We start from the raw sequence: 25,234 nt of genomic DNA, 5'->3' as shown, positions 1-25,234 counted from the left end.
AATATACAGTCACTGTCCCCACTGGCTCAAGAAGCGTATTGATGTGAACACCATGACCTCCTCCCTTGACACCATTTAATCACCATAGTAACAAATAAATAACTAGTAAATAATCCCAATAGGAAAATCTATTTTTTTTATATATAAGAATAAATTAAAGTACACAATCTCACAATGCGTGCCAAAGTGTGAGAAAGCCTGCTGGGTGTTTCTTCAGGAAAATGATTAACACCAGATTTGTATTATTGGAAGGACATAAATGAACCCTGGCAAAAACAGAGGTAAAAGGACGGGAGGTTTATGCATTTCACAAGCCTCTATATCAAAGAGACTTGTCACAGACCGTGAATTTCCCTGTTAAGAAGCAGTGGTTTTATGTCTGTCTTTACCTTGATCTCTACTTGGTGATGTGCCTCATCGTCTTCAATTTCCTTCTCCGGGTTTTTTTTTTTGCTTTGCCTTGACCTCGGCAAGCTCTCTCTCTGTGACTTGCCAAAAGCTGTGGATCATGTCCCGCTCCAGCTGGAAGTAGTTTCTCTCTTCTCGCTCTCTATCCAGCTCTTCTTCCACAATATACTCCTCCAGCTGAAATAGAGACGGGTGGTACTGCAGGCGTCTCCAGGGTAGAAGATGCTGACATTCAATGGCTTTCAGGTGCTGAAACCATCAAGTGCTGCAGGTAATTGCTACAGTTTGCTTATATGGGCACTTTATTGAATAAGCAAGTACATTTATTGTTCAACAGAAGCACAAAGCTTCATATAGTAGATTTTACAGTTTAGCTGGTTCCTTTTTAAATGAAGATTACCAAGTCTTAAGGACATTTTAGACAGAGATTAACAGAATAAGACATTTATTCTAAAATGTATTCTAATTGATTAATAGAAGCTTTTTTTTTAATTTATTGTAGTTGCCATTTAACATTTTCTAGATTGCTACTACTAAACAATCATTTCAAACATTTGAATTGAAAAGTTTATTTTGGACATGTGAGCAAAAAGGAAATTATTCAAAACAACAACTAAAAGAAAAAAAAACTAAATAAACACAAGAGAAGCATTTTTTTTAATCTTCAAGGTAATTTTGAACCCATTTAACAAGTCTAATGCTTTGATAGGAAGTCCTGCATTACAGTTAACCTATTCTGACCAAATGTCTTGAGCTACTTCATATAAAACAATTTAAGAAATTATGGCTGTGACGTCACATCAGGCTTCTTAGCCTGAAAATACTTAAAAACAAAAATTGGAACAATCCTGTCAAGTATTTCAAGTTTTAATTGTTTTGAATTAAAATATGTTGTGCTGTTCAGTTCAAAGTGCATTTGAACAAATATAAACACAAAATAATGAGATTATTTAGTTATTAATACAATATATGACAAAACATTTTTTGCAGGTTTGCTAGTAAAAAAACTCAAATGTACTATCCCATGCAGATCCAATTTTATTGTAACTGTTTAATTTTTATTTGTAGTATGAATAATTAAAAAAAAAGGTGCAACACTGTTGAGGATGAACTGGACATCTTCTTAGGCGATGATAACGAGTTTGAAGGATGCGATGACCCTAACTACACTCCCAAAAACAAAGACATGGAGAGTGATGACTCAATTGACAGTGGAGATTCAGACAATGGTGAATCAAGTGATTTACATGAGGTACCACACCCAAACATGGACACAGGGAAACAAAATAGTCCAAGGACAAAAACAAGGAACTGTCCATGGAAACAAAAGATTTTCTTGGAGAACAAAACCTTCTGAAGCCCCTAAGTGCACATTCAAATAAGTGGGGGAAAAAAAAAAAGATAAATACAATTGCCTCATTGGGGGGCTTCTCAACAAGCTACTGGAGCTGTATAGACGTGAACGACAGACTTCAGTACTTTGGATAAACATAGAGCAAAAAAAAGAGGTGTGATATGTGGACCACATATCACACCTCTTTTTTGTTGAGAAGCCCCCCAATGAGGCAATTGTATTTATCTTCATTTTTTCCCCCTACTTATTTTGAGGCAATATGCAAATCTGAAAAATATTTTTGTTAAACCACATGATCAAAGTTTTAATTTTGACATGCTGTGACTATGTAAATAAAAAGGTAAATCTGTGTTATTAAACAGCAATCACGGTCTTGTTGACTTATTTTCAAATACAAAATAAATGTACCATAAAGGCCCAGCGTGACATATATGTAACATCACAGATCTTTGACTTAACTGGTATTATTATTAAAAAAAAAATAATTCAGAAATGTGTTCTATGTAGTCCACTCGGTATGTGGTATATTGCACAAAATTTTCCTTGATTGAAGGAGAAATGGGTTTGGGTTCTACTGGGTTAAAACCAGGGGCTCCTCTGCGCGTTGCCATGGCGACAAGCACGCAGACACCACCAGGGGGCGCGCGTGCTAAAGGAAAAGGGCCACAAACAGCATTACAGGGACACTTGTGGCTCTCATCAGGACATAACACACAGAAGGCACTGCAGTTATTTATTAAATAATTAGTCAAAAGATTAAGTTGAATCTCGTTTCTCCCGCGATAACTGTTTTTCCCAGGGGAACAGTCACTTTCCATGCGGCTGAAGTAAGGTCTTAGCAATCTATTCACATCAATTTAATATTGATTTTGCTTTTGTTTTTATTGTTGATGGACAACCACTTCACCACAAGTGCTGCACTGAAGAGGAAAACTATTTAGGCCTATTGAACCTCATCCAATACTTCTGGGGGAAAAAATGCTTCTACCTTATATAACTGGCAGATTAGTATGAAATACATAATACACTGTAATGATGTACAAGAGAAACCAGTGCAGTGTTAACAAGATAGTACACAAGCACATGGTGCCCGAACACACACAACTCTAGGTCTTAGGTCTGTTATGTTACTGCTTACCACAGCGTGTGTTTCATGGACTTTCATGTCAAGAAAAGGACAAAAATAGTCAAAGAAATTATCTCTTCAAATATTATTAAACTTATAATAGTTTAAGGGACTTTTGGGGGGATTATAACCAATTAATTTCTGTTCTACCAATACATTTAGAAAAAGCGGTCACAATATTTCAAAAGATCCTTTAATTCAATTTTAAAAATAAACATAAAAATCCATTTTTGCAGAAAGTCCCGAGTTGACGCACTAGATCACACGCTGAGCGCAGGGACGTCAAAAAGATTGGAGACGCCTTCAGTTTCTTTGTTAATTGATGGACTGGGGGAGAAAAAAAAAAAATAGATATACATTTTTAAATCAAAGCAATGTAAATGCAATGAGCACACACTGAAAACGGAAAGGAGCCGTGAGGACAATAATGTTCAAACCAATAGCAATTCTGTTTTGTCCTCCGGTCACTAATTTGCAAAAATGATCTGAGAGCACGGCTGCTTATGATCAGCAATATAAATCAACATTCATTACACAGTGAAGTCTGGCCTGGTCAGTCGGAGTCGTCCTCTGGACACTACTTTGGTGTTTTAGCAGAGCGCTTAGTTGCGTTGTCCTGCTGAGGGATAAATCAGGAGCGCTCTGGAGCACGTCTTCATCCACAATGTCTCTGTGCATTGCTGCATTCATCTTTCCCTCCATCCTGACTAATCTCCCAGTTCTTGCAGCATGATGCTGCCACCACCATGCTTCACTGTAGTGATGGTATTGGCCTGGTGGTGAGCGCCGCCGGTTTTTTCTTCAAACACGACGTCTGGCATTCACACTAAAGAGTTCAATCCTGTCTTGGAGGTCTGGCCCTATGGTGGACTGGTAACCTGCCTTCACCATTAGTCAGCTGTGATCCACTCCAGCGACCATTGACCCTGAGTAGGTAGAAACGGCACAGAAGATAAATGAATAGATTTCACCCATTCAGACAGCACAGCGCAAAACTCTGACTCCTACATTAGTAGGATGCCATTAGTACAGTACATCAATCAAAACAACTTGTCACGTTTAACATCAACCAGAAGCAACACAGCTGGTTTCATTTCAGACAAACTGGAGGATTTGTTTGTAGAATGTGACCCTTGAATGAATGAATGATTTATTTATTTATAAAAGTGCAGATTTTGACAATGCTTGGTTCAAATCCTAATTTTAAGATCGGTAGAAGTTAGACTTGCTGAACGAAGTGGCAAGGAGTTGATTCCAATCAAATGGACATTTTTTTTTCCCAGAGGGAAAACAAACAAATAGAGAAATACTCACATGTGGATCGAGCAGTTCTGTTAGGTTCAGGACTTCGAAAAGGTGATTTGTGCCGAAGCTGCGTGTCCGTCGTGGCCATCCGTTCAGACTGACAGCTTTGTGTACGAGAAGTGATGCAGTCTTTCTCCTGCGAGGCCATCATGGCCGACTTGGCACGCTGTAAAATTGCTTCAGGTGGTGGAATGGGAAGTATGACGGGAACCGAACCAACACAGGCTTTGTTCATAAATACAACATCGATGGGTCCTCTCACACTTTTCAGGTGGACTTGGTACATTGGTGGGCTGTTCTGGACCTGAAAGATGTGTGCACGGATTAATTCATACCATGACAATGAAAGACCGTAACGACAGGATAAAGTCAAGTTGATGACGAACTTACAGCTTTGGGAATGGGGACGTCCAGCTGTGTGCCAGATGGTGCTTGCACAGCCAAAACTGTGTGGCCTTAAGAAATAACAGAACATCTAAACATCTTCTAATACAGCCTTGACACATTTTAAACATTTTGTCCCTTAGAGACTGGAGTTAAAACACTCTCATGCTACATTTGTGAAATAGTTTGCATTTATTTGGTTGTCTTTATATTTTAAGTCACAATTTTCAGCACCAAAGATGGGGAAAACCGCTGAAGTTGCAAGTGGGCCACATGATTTGGTATAATCAAAAACTTTAAAATTGAATTTCAATATCTAATTCTGTGTTGAGCAGGACGAGTCTCAGCTGACAGGACGGCGTCGTCCATGCAACAGAAATGTCCTCACACAAAGAAAGCGGAGGACACGGTGTGTTGATCTACAAACCCCACTTAGGATTTCAGCACTTTCAAAAAAATGCCAACATAATTACAAAAATTACACTTAAAAGTAAAAGCCAAATAGTGATAGTACATTACCGTAGAAGCAGTTGCAGATATCCTCATGATTCACATAGGTCAGAGTTGATTGCGGTTAAAGATTTAACAGTTAAGAAGGTGGTGAAGAGATGCAGCGGATAAAATGACCAAGTTACAAAACATTCAAGACTCGATGACTGTGGTTTGCTTTTTTTTTTTTGCTTGTATAAATTACACGAGTTGTCAACAACATCTTGCAATGATATTCTATCAAAATTAAACAGAACATATGACAGTGTGTGTGTGTGTGTGTAGAAGTTTAAACTGGAAGTAAAAAGGATATTCACTGCAATCTTCTTTTGTGTTTGCGATGCTTTGTTGAACCCAGACCATCTGTTGGTCTAAAGCAAGCTCCATGAGCTTCAAGTCCTCAACTTCTGACTCCAACGCCCCCAGTCTGCCCCCTGACCGCTGTGCAGTTCGTCTGGGCAAGGAGCCCCTTATGGAGAAAAGGCGTAAATAACTCAGTAAAACACACATTATTCTGCAAAATTGACTTAAGTACAAGTCAATAAGGGAGAGTTAAAAAAAAAAAAAAAACTTACACCAACTTCACGATGCGCTTGGACTTTTTCACAATCAGACCAATGCCCTCAAGCACACTGGTGATGTCGTAGATTCGCCTTTTCTTTGAAACATCCAGCATCTTGATTGCCTGGGTGAGCACAGAATCCCATTATCACAATAACCGCTTTAGATTCATCTTGTACAATTATGTTGAACTACTTTTTTTTTAAATCTGTGTCTGTTGGTGTTTCAGACTTAGAAGGGTTACTAAATAGGACTGTATATAAATTATCCATAAAGCACCAGATAACGTCAAATGTATTCAGGAATTCCATTAAAAAAATTATAAAATCAACAGATGCAAGAATAAAGAAATGATGCCACAGAAAGAATACATGAACATAAAAATCACCATAAAGAGCATTTTAACATCTTAACCCTTTATAGGCACTCATAAAGAGACTTGCAGGGTAAAAACATCAGTCATAGTGTGTGCTGAGGAAAGATTATGTGTAAATAAAATTATTGATGTGCCATCTATACGTGATGAACTCTGTTGAAAAGAATTAAATGGCAAAAAAAAAATCCCCCACATCCCACCCTCTTTACACTCACAATTCCCTAAATTGGACAAATCTCTCACTCTCACCGAAATTCTGTAAAAGATTGTTTAATCAGTGTCGGGTACCACTGTCCTGCCACTGAATTATTTTACTTAAATATGACTTAATACAAGCATGATGTATAGGATGATTCAACTTGAAAAAACATTGGTTTGGGAGAAACAGGAAGAAATGCTGAAATTCTAAGCTATATTCACTTACCCAGTAAAGGGTTAAAGTGATCTCAAATCATGCAAAGGGGAAATAAAGGAGGAATGACAAACATGATAGAATGAACACACAAAACTAAACAAACACTCATAGAAAACAAGTCATGACAATACAGTAAAATGCGGTAAATATCAACAGGCATGAACTATCTGCACAAAGCAAGCACGCATCGAGACGAGCAAAACAATTATAAACTGAGAATGTGAATTATAAAGAGTTCACAGGGACACAGATGTTATGTCTCTTGGAGAGGATGTGAACCTCTTCACAGATCTGTGCCTGTCGTTTCACCACAAAACCCTCATCTTTGACTACTTTGAAGATGAAGGTGCAGAAATGTAGATTACAGTGTATATGGCTGTAACGTGTGGTATTCTACGTATTTATTTTTTTCTCTCTCTAACAGAAAAGAACGCAACCCCTCAGAACTCAGCGTGAGGTGTTGTTTACACTTCTCCCCGGGATGCTTTCAGCTGACTTACTTCTCCGAGGTCCAGCTCTCCGTTGTCAGCATTTTCCAGTAAATGTACAAACTTGGTGGTGAGCAGATTCAGACTCTTCATGCTCCTCGGGACGAAGTTTTCCATGATGAAGGTCTCTGTTTGGGAAAGGTGAGCGAGTTTCTTCAACTACACGTGCCTGCCCGGCCACAGGTTTTCAGACACCACCCACCACTGAGGAACAGCCTTGCCCGCCACAGGTTTACAGCCGCCGCCGCCCCCTCCGCTTTGGAACAGCATGCTTCCGCTCTGGACTTCCCTTCCAAATAAAAGCAGACGCTGTTCCATGTATGTTTTAGATTCAAGCACAGTGGATATGAAACGTTAAAATACACGAAAAATGTCTCACGCACCGTTGTCTGAATCCATCTTTAGTGACTCAAAAGTCATTCACAAGGAGAGGAGCGTTGTTTACTGTGAAAGGGACGCACCAGAAGTACACATTTTTTCGTGTGAATTGTACCTTGTACATGTTGATGATTTGTTAATAACTTGAGTTTTACTTAACACGTGTATATTCGGCACTGCTACAGTCTGGTTTCAGTAACAAGCGTGAAAATGACGAGGCAGACTTGGGTTTTTTTTACCTGGAAAGTTGTTGAGTCAGCTGCTCCTGAGTTAATGTAAGCAGCCAGAAGTAAACTGGCACAATGTCTCCTAAATAGATAATAAATGTGTGATCCACCTCCTCTGTGCGGGAGCTGTTCTCCATAACAAAGTCCCCACCCAACTGGATATGGGTTTAATTAAAGGGTGTGAGGACCAACCACCACACTGCTCCCCACTCCTCTGCTGTTTCACACCTTTTTCTCTCTTGTCAAATACCAATATAATCAGCTTACCCACAGAAGAGTAGCTCATAAAGAACAGCCACTTGACCACACTCTGCTCCAGAATTTCTTCATTTACTTTCATTTCTCACAGGTGCTTCAAAGATGCAGCCAAGTTAATTCTACTCTCATTTGCCTGCTTCCACCTTCCCCAGCTGCCAACCCAATTCAACAGCTTCAAGCCCTGCTGCCTCGACCAGTGAACCTGGTCCAAGGGAGGCCATGTGTGTCCAGCAGCTATTGCAATCCAAGCAAGTAGTTATGAAGCTTCATCTGGAGCATTATGATTCACTGCTCATTTCATCAGGAATGGGTCCAACAAGCAGATGATTCCCTGCTCTTTTGAAAATCAGCTCTGATACAGAGGAGGAAAACTTCATCTCTAAAAATAAGAAAATCACCTGGTCACCCTCTGCGGATCAAATACAACATTGAGCCAATGCATGTGAGGTTAATTGGACCATCAATCGTGGTCTTCTTTCAATGTGGTCGGAATGCCTTTGTTATTGTTCAATGTGGCTCTGCCTTGCAATGCATCCAGCATGAAGTTGTGAGGATGTAAAGGTGTAGAGATTCACAGACAAGCGGTTCGTCTGTTTACAAGACGTCGCGTGTGGCTGTTGACTTTTCGTTGAGGACTTCCGGGTGGAGTCAGGCGCAGGTCACGTGCCCGAGCAGTCACATGACGTCCTGGTGGTTCGTACAGAGCTGCAGGATAGGGAGTTAGAGGAAGTCAAAGTGAGAAAACACCGTCGTCTCCTCTTCGCCCACCCTTGGTGAAGTGTGTGTGTGATGGCTTTGTCCTCAGCGATGTCCGCCGGCGGGCTGCTGCTGTGTCTGCTGGCCGTGTTTCCGCTCGGCTCGCGGGCTCAGTACGCTCCGGACGAGGTGAGCCACCTGCCCGGCATGTCGTTCAAGCCCAACTACCAGCAGTGGTCCGGATACCTGCAGACAAGACCCGGGAGGTTTCTGCATTACTGGTAAGAAAGAACGATCAGCTCCCACACAGGCTGTGCAAACACCCAAGGATCACAAAATCAAACTTTGGTTTGTGTGATTTCACACAAAACTGTCGAACACTTTGTTTTGTACAGAGAACGTTTGTGTTTCCAGATCTGTTTTTACTAAGCCAAAGTTCAAAAACTCATAAACAAAGTGTTAAACTATAATAGGTTTTAAGTAGATATATCCACTATCTAATTCCAAAAGAGGCCAAAAGGATCACCCTATTGTGTCTCGTGTGTTCTACATTATTCAGTTAACCATATCATCAGTGTTGCTTGTCCCTTGTTGACCACAGTGAAATGTCCTAACTCTTGACACTTTATCAGTAAGGAGATGATAAGGTGTTAAGTTTTCCCCCCAGGCTGGTCAGTGCGGTTCAGTTGGTAATGTGGGATCTTCAAAACGTGCCTCTCATCAATCACGAGTTAAAAGAAAAATGGTTGATCACATTACTGTTGACACAAAAGACTGTTCCTATTATTTGAGCTTGTATGAGATCCTGGCAGTGTGCCCTCTGGAGTCTAATGTACAACGGTAAAGTAAGCCCTTTCCTAAATCTGACCTGGTGGTCAGCGCTCTCAGGTGTGGAATTGTATCAGTGAAATCCTGGAATAGAATCAGTAATATCTCAGTAATATGCATATTTGTCATAATTGCTGGTTGTGTGTGCTGGGAGTGGCTTTAGGCTAGAATTGTGTTTGGCCTATCAGTATAAGGGTTGAATCCCTGGTCCTGATCTCCTGCAGGTTTGTGACGTCTCAGAGGAACCCTGTCAAAGATCCTCTGGTGCTCTGGCTCAATGGAGGCCCTGGCTGCAGCTCGCTGGATGGATTCCTGTCAGAAAATGGCCCATTCCACGTGAGTAGGCATAACTGTGCATCAAATGCCTATAAACGGAACCACAGTAGCTCTGAATGGGAAGTGTCGACTTTGCTTTGCAGGTAAACGACGATGGGGCCACACTGTACGAGAATCCATTCAGCTGGAACACAATCGCCAATGTGTTGTATATTGAGTCTCCTGCAGGAGTGGGATACTCTTACTCTGATGACAAAAAATATGCAACTAATGATGATGAGGTGCGGAAAAGAATCAATACTATATTTTCACAAATGCAGCTTGGAAACAGCACGGGGGGTGTATTTGATAGGAGATCATATCTAATATGTCTTTGTTTTTTTAGGTTGCTGATGATAACTACAAGGCCTTGCAGAGTTTCTTCGCCAAGTTCCCAAACTTCACTCAGAATGAGTTCTTCATTTTTGGGGAAAGTTACGGTGGGATATACGCCCCAACGCTCAGCCTGCGAGTGGCCACAGGACCAGCTAAAGTCAACTTTAAGGTGAGGCACTACTTCAGAATTTCTTCTCCCTTTCTTTTTTTAGAACTTCTTTTTAGAACTTTTAAATGCGGAATATAATTTCATGCATCTTGACACGTCTGAGGAAAACGTGTTTGTTTGCAGGGCTTTGCAGTGGGGAATGGTCTCAGCAGCTTTGCGCTCAACGATCAGTCGTTGATCTACTTTGGTTACTACCACGGCCTCTTTGGAGAAGAGTAAGTGGCTCATTGAGTTCAGGAAATAATCTTAATCTAAATTTGGATTTATTTTTGCCACACCCATTCTGGCAGTGGACCCCAAAAACAAACCCAATATTACAGAAAAAACAAGTTATCTCACAGATAGATGTTTTAACCTCCAAGTTCTCCGGGGATCTATCAACTCAAGCATCGGTTAGATGTGCTGGACAACCAGCTGCCCAGTTTTGCATCGTCCATGTTTTAAAAAAACAAAACGTGCTGCTAAGATCTTGGTGCCAGATAGATCAGCACACCTCTAGAGGTCTAGTAGAGTTCCAGCCTTAATGGGCTGGTTGTGGGGGGGGTTTCCCCAGAAAAAGAGGGACATACACAACATTAGGCCGGTGGTCATGTTTGCCTGATTGATGTGTATATTTATACTTGGGACATTTCTAGGTCAGTGCGCTCGAGCAATGGAGTGTTTGAATGCATCCTTGGCACATGATGCCCGGATGGGCACTGTCGGATTCCCTAAACTATCTCATAACATAAAAATTTATAGTGCAACGAGGTCCTCCCTGGTCACACCATCTGGAAGGTGGTCTATCAATAATATGCCGAGAGTCTAAACTCTCTCAAGGACTGCCTTATCTTCACCTTCCGGCAGAGAGCATAATAAAGCGAATGAACCGTGGAAGACTTGAAGATCCTTGAGGCTCCCTGATTAACTGTTATGTCACTGCACAATTAAAACTTTCCTACATGTCTGTAAATCTTGCTGCAGTTTCTCTCACTCCTGAACCCAAAGTGACTGCCAGGAGTTAGAGTTCCTCACTTAAAATGTTTTGCATCAAGTAGCGGAATGACAAACTGTCTGTTGTAGAGGTATAAGTTGTACATAACCGATGCAGAGATTGCTATGTTTTATGTGCAGTTTGTGGCGTGATCTGAACATAAATTGCTGTAACAACGGAAGCTGTGACTTTTACAACTCGAGCTCCAAGGCCTGCCAGACGCAGGTATGAGCGCATAATATTCTGATATTCATCTGGGAATCTCTGATGAGATGCCATGACTCATTTTTTACTCTCTTGTCCCCTTTTCAGGTAAATCGTGCATTTGGAATAGTGTATAATAGTGGCCTTAATGAGTATGCCCTTTACTTGAATTGTGAGGGTTACAGACGGTCCCACAGAGGCTACACGCTGGCCATGAGTCATCTGTTTAAGAACTTCAGGACTGGCCTGCACGCCCACAAGGTGACTTTTCCCCTCTGTGAACACGTACTAATGGCTAATATCACCTGTGCTCTAAACGGCCCACTTTGCCTTGCAGTGTTGTCAATAAAACTCTTATATTAAGGTTGCAGATCCACTTTCATCCTCCGTGTCTTTGGCTGAAGTCCCTCCCTGCATCAACAGCACGGCTCAGACAAACTGGTTAAACAGAGGAGATGTGAGGAAAGCTTTACACATTCCTGACGTCCTGCCGCCCTGGGACATCTGCAGGTATGTTTCAGCAAGTAGCGGCACTGTCTTTCTGCCTGAAAGAAGACCTGTAGTCCATCACAACCATAGGAGAAATGAAGACGCCTCAGTATCCAGTGAGTAGGTGTCAAGCATTCATATCCAAATAGTTAGATGAATGAAATCTTAAGGTTGGAATGATTTCAAGGATAGCAGCATTTCTCCGTTTGTTCATTCCAGTTCTTTCCAATCAGTTTGTTTGAGTTTTAGTTCAACGTATAATAAATAACAAAGACAGGAAACTATGTGATTTGGTTTCTTTAAATAGTTTTAAGGCCATTATAAAAGATTATATACCAGATGCATGTGGTTGCAAATGTCTCTGAAGATATAATAGTTCTTAGGCATTTTAGGTTTAGCTCTTATTTACTCTTATTGTGCTGGAATAACCGTTGTTCTTGAATGTTTTCAGGCTGTTTCAGTGATACTCTTAAATAATGGCCAAGAATGCTTAGAAAAATATATTTAAAAAAAAATTCTGTTAGATTTTCCTTGTTAAGTCAAGGTTAATAAAAACAATGATGAAGGGACGTTTTCCATCATATGTCTTTTTCACAGCGATGAGGTTGGAGGGAAGTACACGGTTCTCTACTCAACAATGAAAGATGTGTATCTGAAGCTGCTCGCTCTGGGCCTGCGGGCTCTTGTCTACAACGGAGACACCGACATGGCCTGCAACTTCCTGGGAGACCGGTGGTTTGTGGAGGACCTGGGTATAAAGGTAACCTTCAATTTTAATGATTTAAAGTTTGTCTCTTAAAAATCAGGAAAGTATAGATGATTCAAATTTTGTGGTCATCGCATTTCACGTAGTGACAACATACAGCCGTAGGCGGCTCATCGTCCTGACTTGCATTGAGCATGTAGTTCTTGACTATATTGTAATCTGTAATGTCAATCTCCCTCAGTATTTGAAAATAGAAACTCTTCAGCGAGAGGTTTGGGTGGGGTGGATGTTAACGTTGCAGGGAGTCCACAATAATTGTGTTAAAATGAACACAAACACCATGAGTGGGCAACAATGTAATGATGAAGTCGGTTCAGGTTGTGTGGAGCGAATGTTGTTCCCTGGAGCGCTTCAGTAGGACTCCCCGCTCATGCTCTCATCCTCAATATTTGTGTGAATGAAGGTTAAAAAAGGACTAGAAAGCTCTTTGGTACGACTGGCAGTGAGGAGTCCCACTGTTTGGCCTGTGATTCATAGCGGTGGGCTAAACACTCCTCACAGGTCCAGGTCATTGATGTGAGCGATCAGAAAGCCTGCATTGGCTTTGTGTAGAAATGTAATCAAATTGACTGTAAGCCTGGGATGATGTATACAACATTCAAAGAAATTCCACTATTGAAGTAATTAATATCATAAAAGTACAACTCAAAGTGCAGAAATTGCTAAAAACATTTATCATTTGTGCAAAATGTAATGTAATTAGGCATACCGCAGGATGGTCAGTGTTTGGTTTTGTTGCACACTTTATCAGTCAGACTTTTTGGATTGTGATTTGTATCATGTTATTTATTTATTTTCCTTTATTTGTTCCCACAGCCATAAGAAGCATTGCCTGATTGCCCTGATTTTTTATTTTTTTTCCTCTTCTCAGGAAACGACCAAGTACCAGACTTGGATCCATGAAAACCAGGTAGCTGGTTTCTACCAGCAGTTTGGGAACGTCACGTTCCTGACAGTTAAGGTAAGGACACAAGTGTCTCTATAGTTGTCTTTTTTTCAGGTTGGAGATTTAGTGTAGTTAAAGATCATGTCCCTCTGTGTTGCAGGGTGCTGGCCACATGGTTCCTCAGTGGGCTCCTGGTCCAGCTCTCCATTTGTTTGAGTCTTTCATAACAAACACTGAGCCATGAGGGACAGCTGGAGCATGATTGCGCTCACTTTTTGTAAAATGGCATATTTTCTCAGGAAGAATCAGTTTAAAAGGGAAAAGGGACTGTTGCCTTATTTCTGTGTTCATATATTTCTCTCGGCTCAGTGTGTGCACTTTTCTGGGTTCTAATATTTTAATCGTGATGAATTTTCATCCAAGCTGGGTGAACAATGAGGGGGATTTTAGGCTTTTCCTTAGTTTAACACATTAAAGGTGTCACACTCGCACTCTAGTCTCGACGCAAACGATCATCTCAAAATTTCAAAGTCGGTGACAACAGCAGCCTGCATGCAACGAACTGGGATAAATTAGATTACAAGATAAACTTAGCCCTATGCCTCAGGGTGTATTTATTGGAACTCAAGTGGCTCAGAAAATCTCGCTACTGAGCCCAATATGGGAAATAATGAAATAAAAGATTATCGACAAAGGCATGAAGGTTCCACCTTCACGGTTGGAAGGTTAAATGACTTGTTTGCCCTGCTTTCTAAAAAGAAAAAATAGAAAGCAAAAAGGTCTACATATATATTGTCTCCAAAATTGGATTACAGAAGCATACAAAGTCTGGAATTTTGCTCCTTTAAACTGTTGTTTTAATGGTTGAATCAGAGTTGAAGAGGACAAACTGAAACCAGGTCAAATAACCACAGAGGCTGAAGCTCACCTAATAAAATGTTAGTTTGATCCCAGATGAGGCTCCAGTTGCCACATCCGGGTTCCAAGCTTGTCGAAGGAGAAGCCGCACATTAACCTGTACGGATTAGAAAAGTCATTTTCAGTGAACTGAAAAGCAACTCAAGAGGTTTACAATCAATATCACACCACCTGCTTCTCATGTACCGTGTGTTGAATGTAAAAACGTTGGTGTGTTTAGCTCACTGATGTCATGGAGATGAAGCACAGCAGCAGAGGTATTTCTGAAATTCCCAAATGTGCAAATTAATTCAGCGGATGCTTTTGTCCAAAGTGAAGCACAGAGAGTCCAAGCAGGAGAAATAAATGATGAACGCAGATTTTAAAATGACACTTTTCTCAGTTTTGTTCTGTTGAATTTCATTCATTTGGAGGCATTCACACGTCACAATAACACAGTAATGGTACAATCTTCTAAAGCTCATGTTTGTGGCACTGATGTGATCCTTTTTTGTGCCTTTGACAAAATGTTTGCTTTTTTTTTTAAATTATTGACTCTGCTCTAACTTTGTTGATCACCTCACTTGAACTTGTTTTTATTAAAGATTTTGTTGGACTTGTGACATTGTCTTATTTATTTACATGCTTTAAATCCAGTGAATTCATTGAGCATCACTGGCTGGTCTCGGAAATGTCCCACAGACATGGTCACCTTTCAATGTGAAGACAACAGGGAGTCACGAAAAGAAGTTTGTACTTTTTTTTCAGTTTCAAACGGAGTAAGTCATTGACATAAATCATAAATGCTGTCCAGGTAAACGTGACCAAACACTGATTTGTCGCACCAAAAAGCAAAATGTTAAAACATTATTCTTTTTTTAAATACATGAACATTAAAGCACCAAACCATAAAAATTTGTCCACAGTAAATTGAAATTAAAAGCAGTAAATCAGTTTGTACTCGTCACAGACGACAATACTCACATATTGTACATTTTTGTTACTTTAAACTACGATGCAGGTGTCACAGTATTCATTCAAACTGTCTAATAGACGTAGTACACTAAAACAATCCCTTATACCCTCTCTGTCCCTCTTGTTCACGGAATAATGGAATCAAACTGCATACAACTCTAAACAAGATTAGTCGCGTTAAAGACCCAGTAAACACAAAACACAGATGATCACTTGGCTTCGTTCGGAATCCTATATCAGATATATTATAAACCATGTCCTCATGTTATATCCACTTAGAAAAAGGGAGAAAAAAAAAGCACTTCCATGTGATTGAACTACTTGAACTTTGGATCTTTACATCAATACTCTTCATTTCTTTAGTGGCAAACGTCCATAGTTTGGCTTTTATCAGTTTGGTTGTAGGAGTTGATGAAGACGGTTTGTTATGTAAAAAAGAAAAAATGTGCACCAAGTGATTTCGGTGAAATAAGTCTTCATCCTTTCTTTCTTCAAGTACAAAGGCAGTTTGATTTTCCATCTCACACAGATGTGCTTTGAATTGTTTAAGGTACTTACATATTACACACATATGGCTTAAATTAATGTTTTTTGCCTTTTCCTTTTGGTGTACAGCAGCACCTCGGATAACTACAATATTAATGAAAATTGAATTGCTTTGTTAGTTATTTCTTCACTTACAATGTAGACACAAAAAAGTGTCAGGAAATTATAATGAATTTAATTAGAATAACTATGGCATTTGGATGAAAAAACTAAATTGTGAAAACATCTAATCTTTGGAAAACGACTATTAAACTCATTTTGATTTCCATCGCTTATTAGCTCCATTTTAGAATGAAAAATAAATGAATGAAATTATGCAAAAAATATTTTTTTACATTCAATCTTTTGAGACATCATTTAAATGTAATTAACCATAAAAACTATGTGAAACTTCATACCAATCTGACCACATTTTTGTAAAAAATGCAGTAATCCAATAAAACCAAAAAGTACAGAGCTCAGATGAGCTCATGAATTTGATTTAAAATGCAAAGAATTAGTGTATCTAGTCCATGTAGTTGTAATTGTGTTGTAGTTGCTCCTTCTTTACAGGGTCACAGCAAGTCAGTGCAACTTGCTTTGTGAACTTGGCTACTTGCTATTTCACTTCCTGTTTCAACCGGGATTCAACCCGGACCTCCTAATTCCAGAGGGCAAGTCTCGACCATGTAGTGAATATAGTCAATTCTGTCATCTTGTATTTCAGCCAATCACATGATTCAACAGATGAGGAACTGTTATTAAAAAGTCTGAACCTGAATTAGAGTATTTACATGTACATGAGAACCACAGCACGTCGATATTCAACGATCACAAAGGTTTTCTGAGCCGTGCAACTTAAAATACACAAATTGGTACAATTTCCTTATTAAAATCAATTTGATTGTAAAACCGTACTATATAAAGTCCTTCAGCTCTTGTAAACAGGACTGGATGTTTCGGCCACACAGTCCTGAGACGGGAGCCGCGTCAAACGTATTGCATGCTATTTAAACTTCACGGGAAAATAAAATGGAGAGCTTGAAGTCACTTGGCATCCTGTGGTGACTCTCGGTGACTGAGAAGAACCCTCTGGAGCTTTAACTCTGAATGGAGCAGATGAGCTGTAGTGGTGTTGAGTACTTGAATAAGTCACATGACACTTGAATCCAGCAGTCTAGAATAGCAGTCTTGAGAACCTTCTCCTCCTCATCATCATCAAAGACGAGGGGCACTTCTCCCATTAAGTTCCTTTCAGTTGGAGACATCTTGATAGATGGAGTTTGTCGTGGTGAGGCCGAAGATAAACGCTCCCAGTGTAACCATGACAACGCCAAAGACCACCAATCCGTGCCAGCTAGAAGAGAGATGACCAGGATTAAACTAAATGAAGGCCTCAGGAACGAGTTTGATTCAATCTGCATCTCACATTAAAAACAAACTAAAGTTAACGTGAGTCGTTCAGTTAGAAAAGTTTAAATCTGTTTATCAGATCAAGACTGTTCCATCATGTAAATATACATCTGTTTCTACATGACATTTACATTTACAAAACAGCGAGAACTTTTCTCCTGCCTCAATAGACAAAATACCCTCTCCTGATTGGCTGAGAGACAAAATCCTCTCTCCTGTGAAATCAGTCAATCTCAGATAAGCACCGCCTTTTTCTCCTCTTTCACCAGATATCTCAGCTGAGAGCCGCGATGTTTGATTTGTAGTTGAAGGAAACAGAATCTGTGTCTCGTGGGGAAGAACGTCACATTGATACAGGTGCACAAATATATTTGTCACTAAATGTACTACAACAATTGTAGGAAAAATCTAAGTTTTTTTAATCGGCGACTTGTAAAAAAAGATTTGTGCACATGAAACTAAGAATTTGTGAATGTCTAAGTGTGGTGTTGTATTTGTGGAGAGAAAAAAACTTCTACTGGGACACAACTCACAGTACACCACTACAAATTCATGGTATACAAGTACAAATTCCACTTCAACAAGTGCTTAAACCTTTTTCACCAATAATAAGACCATAATAAGTCTGGGTCATCTCACCTTGCAGATCGATTGTCAGTCTCCGATAACTTGGCTTGCATCAAACACAAACCTGTAACGTTGCATAATATTTGACGGCTGTTATATTAAGATTACTCAGACGTCTTTGACAGTACAAATTGATGAGGTGGTCGTTACCTGGAAAGATGAAGATAAAACAAGCTGCCAATCCTCCGATCAGAGAAATTACACGACCGATATCCGGGATGAAGAGGGCGAGAACGAGTGTGACGACGAACCACACCAGCGTCTGCAGGATCCTCCTCCTCCGCTCGCGGCGCACACACACCTCCACCTGCTCGCCACGAAAACGCAGCCAAAGTCCCTCTATGACCGCTCTGCGAGGCCACACCACAGTGAAATAAGATTCAGACACTAACTAGTAAAGAAGGAAAGTTGTCTAAATGACACACGAGACATGCAACAGTGCTGCTTCTCAGTGATGGTACGGACACTTGAACGTCTACTCCGGTAAGACGAGACGCAACGCTTTAATCAAGCCTTATTTTACTTTGTTAGAAGCATTAAGTCTTTATGTTTCACTTTTGAGTATGACACCAAATCCTTCTTTGGAATTTGAGAAAAGCTGTAGTGCTCTTGAGTATTTCATTCACAGAGAAGTTCATATGTGAAAACTTTAGTTGTAAATAAGTTTGACATTACTGTCAATAATAAATGATCCAGATGCAGACCCTTTGCTCCTCTAACGCTCTACGTCACCGCTTTGATCCCACTTCAGCAGAACCAGTAAAATGCAGCATAATAATCTACAACTCATGGCAACTGCAAATTGTCCTCCAAGTTTAGTGCATAGAAGTACACATACACTCTGAATCTTCAGACTCAATAGGCCGTTATACAAAAGTTATAATAGACAACCTGCCTTTTCTTTAAGGGCAAATTAAATTGTTCTTGCTGCAGCCAATCTCTTGTGTTTCACAAACTCTCTCTCATAGTATAGATTTGATGTTAATGTAATTTCACTTGCAATTTGCAGCAGTCTGCTCTTCAGTTTGGGGGTTTCACAGTTGCTTTATGTTTTGTACCGTTTCTGTAGCAGCGCGACCCCCAGTGGACAAACTAGAAATAGCAGCTACTCTTAATGGAAGATGGCAGTAAATGACTTCTTTGTAATTTGTACAAACTGGTAAGAAATTAGTGAATTCTGTGTTTCAGGAATCAACTGGAATAAAATGACTAAACTACTCTCTGATCTTATAAGTTTATTTGTAGGAGGTTACCAAACAGTGACTTCAATAAAAATGCTTGGATAAATTATCATTAGACTCTTAAAATGTCATTGTTGGTAACGACCTAAATATCCAGTGTTAATATAGGCCTTAGAAGAAAAAAACATATCTTACCTGCCACAGAAGTGTAAAATGGGGTACGAAGTAACGACACAGATGACAATGAAAGCTCTTGCAATGGCCACGGCAACATCGTCAGAAGGGTATGAAATCAGTACATCCTGATTGACGTTGGAGCCAAAGGTGAGGAAGCCACAGACACCTGGTCAAACACAAGCATTACATTTCTTAGAGAAAGCCACAGCAGAAGTCTTCTGGCAATCAGCACAAGTAAACAAGTAAACTGATATTTTTTAAAAGACAAACTGGCTACAAATGGAATTCATTAGGGTGGAAACACTGACATGCACATTCACACCAGCAGACAATTCAGAGTCCCTACCTAACCTCCATGCACAGTGTGAGATGACGGAGACAAATGAAAAACAGGTCAATATGGAGTCTTTTTAAGGGGGTAGTTTAAGTGTGTGAGTTCGTATTCCAAAGATAATGAGAGGATGTTTTCCTGAGAACATTCCGATAGTAAAAGATACGATCAGGACAGTTTCTCGGTCAAGTCTGCAGTTCAGACAATGGTCGTCACAAAAGAGCTTCACTCAGTATTTTCCCATCAGATCACTTCTCAAAGAATATAACAAATGTTCAACTAAGACATATTTTTCATTACTACAATACTCAAAACTGTCACTTGTACAGATAAATAACAACTAATAAATAAACCACGGGGTAACATAAAACTAACAATTATGGACTTTTTCAGGATGCACTGAGATCTTGCGATAAGTATACTATATCAGCCATAACATTATGATCACCTGCCGCATATTGTGTCAAACTGACTCTGAACTGTCGAGCCACTTTATCAAACTTGCTCAAATCTTTTGCTTGGAGATATTTCTGCTCATGTGTCGGTAATCATAATGTTTAGGATCATCGTGTATATATGTAGCTTCAGTGATTCTTTCACTGATCAATGTTTGAGTTGTTGATGGATTACTTCAATACACAAAAATACACAATACCTGTTCCTGTGTAGACGAAAAGGCAGATTATCATGCTGAGCGTCACTACAAGGCCCCAAGGTTTGATTTCCTTCCTGCTCATGCTGTTAAACACTGGTACACAGCTGACATGGCACTGAGGAGAGAAGACCATATTGCACCACTCATAAAGTCAGACACAAAAAGCCAGAATCGGAGCGTTCAAGCAATACAAAGTGAAGAGATACCTGGAAACCAAAGCATATGGTGGGCATTGCATTGAAAACTGCTGTCCAGGAAGCAGCACTGTAACAAACACAACAATTCAGCAACTCAAGCAAAGCAACGTGAAAATGCGATGGACAACCGTGTTGGAAAAGAAAAAAAAACTCTTAAAAGGGCGATTAGCTGCATAAAGTGATGGCAGTGTCATTAAAAGTGCATACATGCCTCACCTGGTGGGAACATCACCTGGAGTCACCTCTTTATCCGGCCAGATGTACTTTATAATGACCACAACGGTAACATACCAGGTTCCCATCACACTCAGGGCACTACAGTGGAGAGAAACAACTCAAATGCTCACTATGCAAAGTAAAATGAGCAAGGTTACAGGCTGCAGGATCAATATGTGGACTCAGTTGTGTACCTGGCATATTTCTGGAAGCCGATCTCTTTGGGGATGGACAGAGGGAGAATAACCATGACAGCAGTCACCACGATAGTAAATTTGCGGTCAGTGTACCAGTAGTTCTCAGCCGGTTCATGAGTCATCGCAGCAATCACTGCAACAAACAGCAGGAATCATAAAAAGCTCTCAGACGCACTAAGACACTGAAATGTACTGTACGCTAATGAATTCATGAACTGTAAGCTGCTATGCATGCGGCAGACATTCAGTAGATAATGGAAGTCACAACCGCTTCATTAACAAGAGGCAGAAGGTCAAGAACGGGCTGAAGGAGGATTTCCACGCAGTCAGCATGTCACAGGGTAATAATGTAAGACTTGGTCACATGAGAGAACCAACAGGCTGAGCGGGGTCATCCTCGATGCTCTTTGCCCTCAGCAAAGCTCAATGAAGACAAAACCCATGTAAATGTTGGAAAATGTGATCTGGTGATATTAGAAATCTCAATTCTAACCAAAATATGATATCTAGAAAATTCAGGAACTACCAGAAAGCAGAAATATAAAGCATCTGAAGCATCAAGTTTCTCATTATCATCTAAAACACAGTAATAATAAATAAGTAGAACAAAAACAGTCACTCTCTGCACGTTGTTTGTCGATTCTACCGGCCATAAAATCCAAAAGAATCCAGTCGCTCTCATCAAAACAAGTTTATCTAACCAGTCAGTTACAATAAGCTGCTCCTGGTACTCACAGCGATCCAGCTGGTCTCCAATCACAATGAAGAAAGCAATGCAAGTGCCAAAGGTGTAGACGGCGATGGCTACTTCACATAAGACTCCAGTGACTCTTCCACATGTTGCTCGAACCACCTCTTGATAGGTTCCTTCGTTACAGACCTGAAGGAAGCAGAACAATTATGGTAAAGCGTGAACATTCACAACCAAAGGGATTGATCGAGTGCTTTGGTCATTTAAAGGAAAAAATGAAATATTCACTTCAGTGTGTGCAGTCTGACTCCACACACAGGACGTGCACTCTGCAAGGCTGCGCTTTTCATGCTATATCAAATGAGTGTCCAAGTATATTTCTGAGAACCATCAGACAAGGTTTCTGTGACAATGATAGACAAGTTGTGAAATAAAAAATTGTTATAGCGGTACAAAAAACCCCAAGATCATATCTTCTCCATGGACTTTTAAAGGTGAACCTTAAAACATTGAGACTTTGATATATTTCACTTGTATTACACATAAACTGGAATATTTAAAGTCAATTTTGTTTCTTTATCACTTTCTCTCGTGACACATTATCTCAGTTATTATATTTTAGTGTGTAAATAATTAACAAAACAATTACATTTTCAATGATATTCTATTTTTTGCACCTGTATATAAACACTGATAACCATCAGTTCATTTCTTCTTTTTAGATTACTGACGATGGTAAGAAAAGTAAACTAATCAAGAAAAACATTCTCCAACTAATAGAACTACTGTGATATAAAGTGAAGTAGCTGTAATAAACACATTTCCAAACTGCTTCCAAATTGCTATTTAGTTAAGAGTGAAACAGACTTTTTTGCAGCTGAACACAACTTTTACTCGTATCTGAACTCCACAAGCAGACATTCATCTGGGTGCAATCCTGCTGATCACTAACTTTGATCATAAGTCATAAAAGAACTAAGGTCCAGTTTAAAGCTCTGGTAATCTACGTTGGTCATCTCATCTTTCAAATGATGAAATAAATATAGCTGACTCAGCCTTGGAATTCAGGAAGTGAAAGTCTGCACTTCTGTGCAAAGCTCTGCAGCCAATCAAGATTCCAACCACAGTGCAATGACATTACCCAAGTCTGCAGTAAATGTACTGAAGTGAGAGACGAGTGACTGGGGTTACAGCTCGATAGTGGGAAAATGAAATAGGAGACAACAATAATAATGGAGGAGGATCATGTTTCTTGAGTTACACTAACCAGGCAGCAGTAGCCAAGAATCACCAGCCCACTGATGATGAAGATCAGCATGAACTGAAACAAAAGGATGCACAAAGCAGAAGGTTACAATTTACTGTCTGTTATAGAGAGGAAGAAGACCAACAGCCATGGAGCGATTACCAGCTCTAACATTTAGTTTAAACCGTTATCGAGGCACATCTGTCTGAATAAAGTCAATTGACTACTACTTTTTTTTAGGCACGTTGATGTTAGACAGTAATAGTAGCCTTTCATCTAGCTTTTTTTTAAGTGCAGTCTCAGTAAAATCTGGAGACATGGAATTGGCCTGTCATGACGTCTGATGAGTCCCCGTCTTCATTCTGATCATTTATCGAGCTCGTTGTGGACATGCTGCTGATGTACCACACGCCTACAGTTTAGAGAGCAGGGAACCTGTGGAAGGAGCACGATAAATCACTGAAATCTCCTCACCATCTGTAGCATCACTCCTGCAGTGACGCCTCCTGCCATACTGAAGGCTGCAGGGAAGTTGAGCAGACCTGCTCCCAGAGCAGCATTTACCACGATGAAGACGGCCCCAATAGACGACACCCCTCCAGCCCTGGGGCTGTCAGCCTCAGGCTGCCTGACAGAATCCACACTGGGACTCTGCAGGAGCCACGCCCTTTCTCCGGAGTCATTGCTGCCAACGACTCCCCAGTCCTCCACATCGGTGTTAATCGCCATTAGTTCAAAGGCTGCAGCTCAGTCCAGGAAGCCTGACCCAATCCTAATGAAATCAGACTCCAGGAGAAAAGTGAAGAGACAACAAATCCCCCAACTGAAGCACCCGGTGGCGATTTATGTCCGGAGGCAGCTGAAGTTTCTCAGAGGTGTGATGGTGGAGCCATTTGGTGATTGATCTGTAAAAAAAAAAATAAAAGAGAGAGAGAGAGAGAGAGAGAGAGAGAGAGAGAGAGAGAGAGAGAGAGAGAGCTTGAAGTCAGATTTCTTCTGGGAAATAATCAGGAAACACCACAGTATCAATAGCATGCTCTCGTACTGTACCATACCAGAAGTTAAAAACATAATGTGGGTTAAACTTTAAAATACTGTGAATTTGGCTCAATTGCAGGGGTTGTTTTTTTTTTATAGAATAATGAGGGGAAATAATAAAGATTTAATACATTACATTGTTCTAAGTACATTATTGTCCGTATTATAAGAAAAAGCTCACAGGAAATCCTGCAATTGTTCATAAATAGTTACTTTTTTGAAACGATCCAACGAGAATATACTAATTGTAAAGGTGCCCAGAGCAGAGAGTAATGTCTGGATTAACAACACTGTAAACCTTCCCTGATACCTTTAACCCTGGAGGATGGCTCCTCACTGAAACCTGCTGCAGGACTCCCGTCAACAATCAGCAAAGTAAGAACATTTTACATTTTCTGGTCAGAAGAGAAGTCAGAGAAGCTTCCATGACACATCGGCTGATATTTCTAATGTTGTTGTGTTTACTGACATGTTAGACTACATGACGGGGAGGCACGACTCCCGGTTTGACGGACTATTTTGAAGCAATGCCTGTTAAGAACTTAAACGATGTTAGATTTGTGCTCTCCTTTTCATCACGGAAACAATAACAAGTGTCAACGCAGCCATGCCCTTTGTCACTGCCCCACAATAGCTAGCTAACGAACAAAACACCCTGCTGGACGCCAAAACACACCGAGGGTTCGTCTCCACCGATGGGACACCTTCTGTAAAAGCCCCTGAACTGTTCCTGTTGGCGGTAATTTGTTGGTTGTTTGGTTGACTGTGTAGATAAAATGTTGACAGCTCGTTACCTTCAGCCTCCTCCGCAGGGAATGACTGGCCCGGCTGTATTCAACCAGGGAGCATGTGACACCGAGTCACGTGACAGGAAACCAGCGTCTGTGGGTAATGTAGTTCTCCGCAAGTGTGGAGAACTACAACATTCTGAGCCCACTGACGTGACAGAATGAAAAAAGCAGAGGATCGTCGTGTACTCATATTAAACAGACAAGATGAACCAGATTACTGAATATATTTCAATGTAAAAAAAAAAAAAAAAGCATGTTCATTAGAATAAGACATACATATTTTCTTTGTAAATATATACGTCAATGCTTTTTTGTAACTTGATCTTGTTTCGATTTGCATTTATATACTTCTTGATCATGTAAATATAGGCATTTTAGAATATATATTCATCTATTAATATTGGTACACTGAGTCGTTATTTTATCGTCATAACATACTTTACAGTGAGAGCAACACAGTTGGACATGCACTCAAGCAGTGTTCATATGGGCACACTCTGAGATTTGGTTTTGGGTTGTTTTATTAGGCTGATCTTGTGTTACAGACCTGACAACACTGTTAGCGCATTATTCACGAACTTAATCTTTTGGTCAATGACATAATTATAACAGTAAATGAGGTGTAAAAAAGACTTGACAGAATGTC

General features: G+C 40.2%; 3 protein-coding genes across 4 annotated transcripts; 1 reads left to right on the top strand and 2 right to left on the bottom strand.

Moving 5' to 3' along the window:
- Nucleotides 1-2,651: 2,651 nt before the first annotated feature.
- On the bottom strand, nt 2,652-7,171 carry LOC308106845 (transcription factor E2F5-like). Its single transcript, XM_080458832.1, has 7 exons — nt 6,919-7,171; nt 5,642-5,751; nt 5,384-5,535; nt 5,097-5,144; nt 4,584-4,648; nt 4,203-4,497; nt 2,652-3,814 (listed from the first exon to the last, which is right to left on the bottom strand). Exons 1-7 carry the CDS (start codon nt 7,021-7,023, stop codon nt 3,783-3,785), a joined length of 807 nt encoding a protein of 268 aa, XP_080314958.1. The 5' UTR covers nt 7,024-7,171; the 3' UTR covers nt 2,652-3,782.
- Nucleotides 7,172-8,413: 1,242 nt separating this feature from the next.
- On the top strand, nt 8,414-14,948 carry LOC308106582 (lysosomal protective protein). Its single transcript, XM_080458417.1, has 11 exons — nt 8,414-8,746; nt 9,518-9,629; nt 9,713-9,850; nt 9,955-10,113; nt 10,237-10,328; nt 11,227-11,311; nt 11,399-11,551; nt 11,655-11,800; nt 12,377-12,539; nt 13,417-13,506; nt 13,592-14,948. Exons 1-11 carry the CDS (start codon nt 8,559-8,561, stop codon nt 13,673-13,675), a joined length of 1,410 nt encoding a protein of 469 aa, XP_080314543.1. The 5' UTR covers nt 8,414-8,558; the 3' UTR covers nt 13,676-14,948.
- slc38a7 (solute carrier family 38 member 7) lies at nt 14,940-24,633 on the bottom strand. 2 transcript variants are annotated; one of them, XM_080458419.1, is made up of 12 exons: nt 24,474-24,633; nt 23,234-23,664; nt 22,781-22,834; nt 21,558-21,702; nt 20,820-20,955; nt 20,626-20,724; nt 20,419-20,476; nt 20,213-20,327; nt 19,245-19,392; nt 18,019-18,218; nt 17,881-17,932; nt 14,940-17,185 (listed from the first exon to the last, which is right to left on the bottom strand). In XM_080458419.1, exons 2-12 carry the CDS (start codon nt 23,486-23,488, stop codon nt 17,083-17,085), a joined length of 1,365 nt encoding a protein of 454 aa, XP_080314545.1. In that variant the 5' UTR covers nt 23,489-23,664; nt 24,474-24,633; the 3' UTR covers nt 14,940-17,082. The 2 variants fall into 2 exon arrangements, with proteins under 2 accessions (XP_080314545.1, XP_080314544.1); XM_080458418.1 differs by having other exon boundaries at nt 24,592-24,633.
- Nucleotides 24,634-25,234: the final 601 nt, after the last annotated feature.

This window comes from Lipophrys pholis, assembly GCF_963383615.2.
Source record: "Lipophrys pholis genome assembly, chromosome: 2".
Taxonomy (NCBI): Eukaryota; Metazoa; Chordata; class Actinopteri; order Blenniiformes; family Blenniidae; genus Lipophrys; species Lipophrys pholis.
The sequence above is the reverse complement of the archived record's forward strand: the minus strand, read 5'-3'. Positions and strand labels throughout refer to the sequence as shown.